The 7,381-nt window shown below is 39.6% G+C and overlaps 1 protein-coding gene across 1 annotated transcript; it reads left to right on the top strand.

The window, feature by feature from the left end:
• Positions 1–3,343: 3,343 nt before the first annotated feature.
• LOC141788770 (urokinase plasminogen activator surface receptor-like) lies at positions 3,344–5,835 on the top strand. The gene is made up of 5 exons (XM_074667830.1): positions 3,344–3,400; positions 3,534–3,644; positions 3,726–3,893; positions 5,399–5,515; positions 5,606–5,835. Exons 1-5 carry the CDS (start codon positions 3,352–3,354, stop codon positions 5,833–5,835), a joined length of 675 nt encoding a protein of 224 aa, XP_074523931.1. The 5' UTR covers positions 3,344–3,351.
• The last annotated feature ends 1,546 nt before the right edge of the window (positions 5,836–7,381 follow it).

Genomic DNA, 7,381 nt, shown 5'->3' on the forward strand with positions numbered 1-7,381 from the left:
GTTGAAGATTTCAAAAGAGTAAAATTTTCTGCTCTTGAATGTTGTGAAACCAGCCTGTGTGACTCAGCTCCATCAGACAAACTGAGTGTGATTCCTCTGCTGCTTGCTCTGGTTTCTTTATCATGGAGGTGAACGATGGACTACAGACACTGATGTAACTCACAGCACTAATAAAGAGACCTATTTTGTATGATGGTATGATGGTTGTTTTGTCTATGGTGTTGTGAACATAATGTAACCCATTTTCAAACATCAAGTTTTGGCAACTTTTAGAAACCTGACCATTAACCGTCCTTTAGTTCCATAAAGCAAACTCTAAACTTAAACAACTCCAACCTTAACTGAACGAATGTCAGGTCAATCATATTTTATGAGTAGGCATACTCATACATCTCCTACCAAAAAGCAAAAACATTTCTTTAATTTCCAAACTTTGAGGGGTATTTTTTTGTGCTCATGTGCTTGAAACTCTTAAGATTATTCTTTGTTACTTTCTTCTGCCACTAAACCCCAAATTGCATGCCTTCTGCTTGAAATAAGCACAAAAGCACCTAGCCACAAAATTCAGTCACGACAAAAAATTTATGAATCCAGTGTTGGCAAAAAAAAAAAAATGCTCCATAGCGCCCCCTATTGGCTTAAAACTGCAGCCCCTATGGCTACTTTGAGCTACAGGTCTGAAATTTTGTATGCAGAACTATCATACCTAGTCCTACAAAAAAGTCTCTTACAGCCATAATTAATTCAGAACAGGAAGTTCGCTATTTGGACGTAAACATTTGATTTTGACGATTTATGGGGTACACACTTGAACAAACTAGTCTGAGGTTTTGTCTCAGATCAACTCTTAACTTGGTTTGTGTATACTACTCAGATGGAGGATTAATGGTATGGCCACACCAAACGCAAATTTGGCGCGATTACATACTAAGTCAATGCAAAGACGCGTTTAGCCGCCGATCTGCCTCGGGCGGCGCGATTCGCGCGTTTGGCGCTGCGCGTTTAGAGCGTTCACGCGTTTGGGCGGTAGACGCGAATTCGCTCGAGTTCAAAATATTCCCCCACGACGTCATTGTTTTGACGACGTTGGGGGGCAACTGCCGCTTGCTCCGGCTCCAACTCCGCCGGAGGATGGAGGAGAAAACAATCTGTGCGGTGTGTCATCATCCAGAGTTATACGATACGACGTGTGTACTCTACAGAGACCGGAAAAACAGGAGCAGGCTTTGTTGAAAGTCTCTGAGGAGACAGGTTTTGAATGTAAGTTCTGAAAACATTCGTTCCCAGCTGGATTTGCCTGTACGGGCTATCACTGAGTCCGACTGTGTTTTCCTCAGCGGAGTTTTGAGCCTGATAGAGAGGAGGGAGGAGCGGGGCAGGGGCAGAGCCAGGGAAAAGATGGAAGTTCTCTGTGCTCCTCTCTTTCCTCCACCCCTTCATTATCCCCAGGGAGACCTCCGGGAACATGGGTCGGGGGTACGGGGGGTCGGGGGTACGGGGGGTCGAGGATGAGATCGCAGGGAACAGCCAAGCAGGGCCAGTGGAGGTGGATTACCAGGGAGAGGAGCAGCCCTTTATGGTGATCTCCAAAGCTTTCACACACTCTCCTGTCATGCTTTGGAAACCACAGCTCATTGTTTTTCAGCTGCTCTTTTGGGCTTTCGGTCTTTAAATGAACGAGCTCTCTACTCCGCATGCGCAGTACAGCGCATTCGCGTGTTCGCGCCTCAGCTTGTCAAAAAAGTCCAGCGGCGAGACTCGGGCGTTCACGCGGCACGTGACAGGCCATTCGCGCGAGTAAATTTGCGTGTTAGCGTTTGGTGTGGCCGCGGCATTAAAGATATCAAAAGATATTTATTATCTCGATGGGCGTGGCCACATGTTCAGTGTTACGACCTGGATGCATCTATGTCATTTTCACCTAAATGTACAGCTTCCCCGAATGGCAATGGACCTCAATGTTTATTGAGTACATATTTGAATGAACTACTCAGAGGTTTTTCATTTTATTAACTCCAAACTTGGCTTTTATATTCTACACACATTGGTGATGAAAAGTTATTTAAAGAATTTTTGTATCTCTATGGGCGCGGCCACAGATGACCCGACAGGCGAGGGCCTACTTATCGCTGCTTGTAGCTTTTATTTATATTTGGTTACAGAAATAAATGGGTTAGCCAGGAATAGGGAGCTAGCTAGAAGTAGCTAAGTGACTACACATTATTATACCCTAGCCTTTATGATTGTGAACCTCATCACTCACCAGGAGAAACTGATTCAAGAATCATGTTTACGGCTTCTTCTGCGCTTAAGTTTCTGTTTCTTCCTGAAGCAGCTGCCATCATGAAACCACAAATGAAATTAATGAGATCATTTTTTTTTTTTCAGTGAACTAGTTTGCAGAATTTAAAATGTTTTATTATCTTTATCTGGCACGGTGCAGGTTGGTCTGTCCCTCCATCACTTCTGCCTGAAACTGACACGGACTCAATGAGAGCTCCGCCCCCTCCTCAGTCTGTGACAGGTTCAGGTTCAGGTTCAGGTTCAGAGTCTGCAGCTTCTTTCAGAGCTCAAACACATCTTTAAAAGACAACTTTCCACGTTTCTGGACCTGAACAGAAACAATTATAATATTGTGGCTTTTAATAGTCAGACATCATGGATGAATTGATCAAGGTATAAACAAAGGATGTTTAAATCAAATGTTTAAACTCTGCTGTATTTTAGTTTGTCACATCAACGCTGCTGAATCACTGCAGTTATTTCCTTGCAGGTGAGTTTTTCTGATTTGCTCTATTTTATCGGCTGCCAAACAACACGGCGTCATTTCTCTCTACCTCTGTTGCTATGGCGTTATCGATTACCAACATGGCACCACACTTTTCCAACTTTATCGAGTTTCTCTTTAAGTGTAAATCTAATTCTCTCCAAGTGAAGTGTTAGAGGCAGAAATGTGTTTACAAAAGTGCCGCACAGACAGGAAATGGTGTTTGTTGATCTGTCAGGATAAAACTCTAATCAGAAGCAGGTTCTGACTCGCAGTGCTCTGGGAGTGGAAACTTTTCTTTTTACTATGATGACTTCATCATCCTTACAGACAACTTCAGTCATGATCCAGATAAACAAACTTCCTCACTTTGAGGGTGAACTTCATCGTTCCAGTCTCACACTTTTTCCTTCTTTTTCCAGTTTTTGTCGCATTTGTTGCGACTCCAGTTGTGGATTATAAACATTGTTTGCAGAGTTTGAGAGTTCCTGTTGGAGACGCCCACAGAGGGAGGTCTCCTCCTCTTCTGAATTAGAGGCTCTGTATCAGATGAAGTCTCACAGTCTGTTCAGAGACTCATCGTGATGAAGCTGACTCTGTGTGTCCCTCTCATCTGGATGCTCTTCAGCTCTGGTAACTCAACTCTTTCCCATCAGGCTTTAAGCAAGTGTTAGAGCTTTGATTCAGCTGATTCATTTCCTGTTCACTTAGGGAAGCATGTGGTTTCTCTTAGTACACGGTTTGTCCTTCTCTCTCCTCTCGACAGCCGAAGCTCTGAACTGTGTGCAGGATTCCCACAGATCTAATAAACAGAGCAGTAGATTCCCAGCGCCCTGTAACTCTTCTGATGTTCAATGTTTAACTTCTGCTGTTCAAGGTAAGAGTGTTTCACCGTCAGTTTTAGTTGAAATCTTCAGCACAGCTTCATGTCTGTCTCACCCTTCCCTTCTCTATAAAGTTTATGTCGACGATGTGCTGCATTTGGATAACACCAGAAGATCCTGTGCTCCCTCCTCCCTCTGCAGTGAAGACAACCAGTTATTTTCCATCAGCTATAGCTCTTTCAAGCTGACCTCCTCCCTTCAGTGCTGCTCCACAGACGGCTGCAACAACATACCTGTCCCTTGTAAGTATTTGTTCTGTTTTCTCTGTCAGGACATTACTCTTTAAAGCTTTTCCCCTAAAACACAAGGTCATGTACGACAGTAAAGAATTGCATTGAATTATTTTGCCATGAAAACCATGTATCTGAATCTATTTGTCTCTTATTGATCAGGGGTCTGCAACCTTTACTTTCAAAAGAGTCATTTAACCTCAGCTCACCTGGATTAAAGTCATTCAGGAGCCACAAAATCTTTATATTCACATTAAAACAAAAAGTGTATAATCAAGTAAATAATTTTCGAAGTGAGAAGTTTTTGTGTTTATAAAATTCTCCATGTGATTTCATGGTTTTTAATTTAAAAAAAATGGCAATATTGGGGAAAAAAGAAATTTGTAATTTCATAGATTTCATAAATTTGCAAAATGTATAAAATTCCAATAAGTTTGAAATTTACAAAAACATTAAAATTTTAAAAATGTGTAAAATAATAAACATTAAACTAAAAAATGTGCAAAATTTTCGTTATCTCAAAAAATAGCTGAAATGTCATAAATTTGCAAACGAACCCAAACAATGGAATTTGGAAATTTTTCTTATTTTCCAAAAAATTGTAAAACCTTTTTAAAATTTCAAAAAAGGGGGAGTTAGATTTAAAAAAAAAAATCAAAAAGTTTGCATAATTTTAAAAAAAATTAAAATTCTTTTTCTCAATTTGCAAAAATGTCAAAAAAAAAAAAAATGTTAAAGAAGTTGGTGAAAATGCCATAAATTTGCAAACAAACCTAAACAATGCAATTCAAAATTTTGCTTATTTTCCAAAAAATATGTCAAAAAAAAAAATGTTCAAGAAGTTGATGAAAATGCCATAAATTTGCAACCAAACCTAAACAATGCAATTTTAAAAATTTTGCTTATTTTCTGAAAAAATTGTAAAACTTTTTTGAAATTGCAAAAAGGGGGATTTAGATTTACAAAAATGAAAAATTAGCTGAATGTATTTAAAAAATAAAAATAATTTTAATTTATTTGCAAAACTGTAAAAAACAAAATGATCAAAAAAATTTTATATTAAAAAAAAAATGGTGAAATGTCATAAAAAAACTTTAATTTTTCAATTTCAAAATTTTGCTTTATTTCCAAAAAAATTTTGAATTTTCTTACAATTGCAAAAAAAAAAAAAAAAAAAAAAAAAAAAAGGGGGGGGGGGGGGGGGGGGGGTTCATTTAAAAAGAATTCAGACATTTGCTTAATCTTAATGATAATAATAGTAATAATATTGGAATTCTTTTTCTTAATTTGTAAAAATGTCAAAAAAAAAAAAAAACGAAATAAAAAATAATTCAAAAAATCTCAGGTAATTGCACATGATCACAAAATAATTTAAAAGCTCTATTTCAAGAGGTGATACATTTTTAGTACAAAATGTTGAATTATGATTTTACTTAGTGTCTGTGTTGTCATCAATAATGAATATTATCAAAAAATTATTTTCCCTAAAACGAAACGTCTTTGTCCGTCTGTTTCAGATCCTGATGATCAGAAACCAAACGGTCTGCAGTGTGTCACCAGTGATGCATGGGGTCTTCCTCAAAACCAGACTCTAGACTGTGTGGGCATTCAAGACCGCTGCATTGCTTTTAAGGGTGAGTCTTTACGATACATCTTCAGCTTGTCTCTCTGATTGTTTTATTTCAAGGACAAAATGGGAACGACTTGTATTTCTTCACCTACAGAGACTGAAAGAGGGGAAATGCTCATACGCCGTGGCTGTGCCTCTGCAAACCTCTGTGAAGGTCCCACTGAGCTGAAACTGAGGGCTTTATTTGATCAGTCGATCCACGGTGATGAAGAACGATTCTCTGCTCCTGAATGTTGTGACACCAGTCTGTGTAACTCAGCTCCATCAGACAAACTGAATGTGATTCCTCTGCTGCTTGCTCTGGTTGCTCTTTCTGTCTGTTGAAACCAAAAGTGAGCTAAAAATAAGACACAAATATTCTGTGAGATTCAGTTCTGTTTTTTTTTTATGATGTTTGTTAATAAATGCTTCATTTAAAGTGACTGTGGGGAAGTTTTGTTGGTTAAATCTCCCTTTTGACGCATCACTGCTTCCATGGACGGATGACCAACCAGTCACTGTAACTGTAACAAATGCTAGTTTCTGAATAAGGGGAAGTGAAGACCCCCAGGTTGGACCCCCTTTTGCCTTCAGAACTGCCTTAATCCTTGGTGGCATAGATTCAACAAGGTCCTGGAAACATTCCTCAGAGAGTTTGCTCCATATTGACATGATAGCATCACACAGTTGCTGCAGATTTGTCGTCTGAACATCCATGATGAGAATCTCCCGTTCCACCACATCCCAAAGGTGCTCTATTGGATTGAGATCTGGGGACTGTGGAGGACATTTGAGTACAGGGAACTCATTGTCATGTTGAAGAAAGCAGTCTGAGATGATTCCAGCTTTATGACATGGAGCGTTATCCTGCTGGAAGTAGCCATCAGAAGATGGGTACACTGTGCTCATAAAGGGATGGACATGGTCAGCAACAATACTCAGGTAGGCTGTGGACTTTAAACCAGGAGTGTTTGGCTTCCTAACTTAAAAAGGGAAGACAGTAGAGCTGTTTTCCCTCTTTGAAAGAGCTGACACTGTCACAGTTAGGACAGTAGGGGGCAGGAAAGCTCCTTCATACAGGGAAAGTAGATGAGGAAACCAGAAAGGATCCCTGGCAGGAAGGTAGCAGGCATGTTCAGGAGGACAATGCACGCTTCAAATAGGTCTTTCTTGTTCTGATTTAGAGGCAAATATGAGAAAAGTTCTACTTGGCAATCAGCAGCATCTTCAGAAAAAATGCTACATACTGCTATAAAGGTGAGTGGTTTTAAAAAGGAAGAGATGAAGGAGCATTTTCAAATGAATCAGGTTCTTTAAGAGTGTCTCAGAGAGGCTGAGTCTCTCAGGAGGAAAGACAGGCAGAGGTTTGCAAGTCTGGTGAAAACTTTTGAGAAAATTGTGGGTTTAGGAAAAAAAGAGTTCCTCAGTTCCTTAAAGTTCCATCAGATTCACAAGCCTCCTTTTTTCCCAGATGCTGGAGCAGTGACATCAATTTACAAAAAGCAAATCGACCAGGACAGGAAGTTGTGCACGTAAACCACATAAAAGTGCCAGTGACTTTCAAAACAGATCAAATGTCGGTGAACCCAGATGGTTTTTAGCTTGACTACAATAAAAAATTGACGTGATGGGTGAAGTCCAGTTGAGGTTTTACAGCCCAGCTGGTTGGAGGTCCTTATCATAGACTGAAAAAAATGGATGTCATATTGTGAGGCCTTCACAAAATCTGGCTGGCTGCAGTATAGGTCAAAAAATCCATCTCCCCAGTCATTCCAGATGGGCTGTGGTCAAACTTAAAAAAATTAATACACCTGGTAGAAATTTTTCTTACGTTCGATTGTTGTGGTGATTTGAAGATATCATTTGGCTACCTTGTATCCAGGTCCTCTTT

This window comes from Halichoeres trimaculatus, unplaced genomic scaffold (assembly GCF_033239565.1).
Source record: "Halichoeres trimaculatus isolate MK-OKI-2021-1 unplaced genomic scaffold, fHalTri1.1 fHalTri1_scaffold_4, whole genome shotgun sequence".
Lineage (NCBI taxonomy): Eukaryota > Metazoa > Chordata > Actinopteri > Labriformes > Labridae > Halichoeres > Halichoeres trimaculatus.

Coding starts and splice junctions, on each gene's coding strand:
- LOC141788770 (XM_074667830.1), top strand. CDS start 3,352: ATGAAGCTGACTCTGTGTGTCCCTCTCATCTGGATGCTCTTCAGCTCT. Junction 3,645..3,725: donor TTTAACTTCTGCTGTTCAAG/GTAAGAGTGTTT, acceptor TTCTCTATAAAG/TTTATGTCGACGATGTGCTG. Junction 5,516..5,605: donor CCGCTGCATTGCTTTTAAGG/GTGAGTCTTTAC, acceptor CTTCACCTACAG/AGACTGAAAGAGGGGAAATG.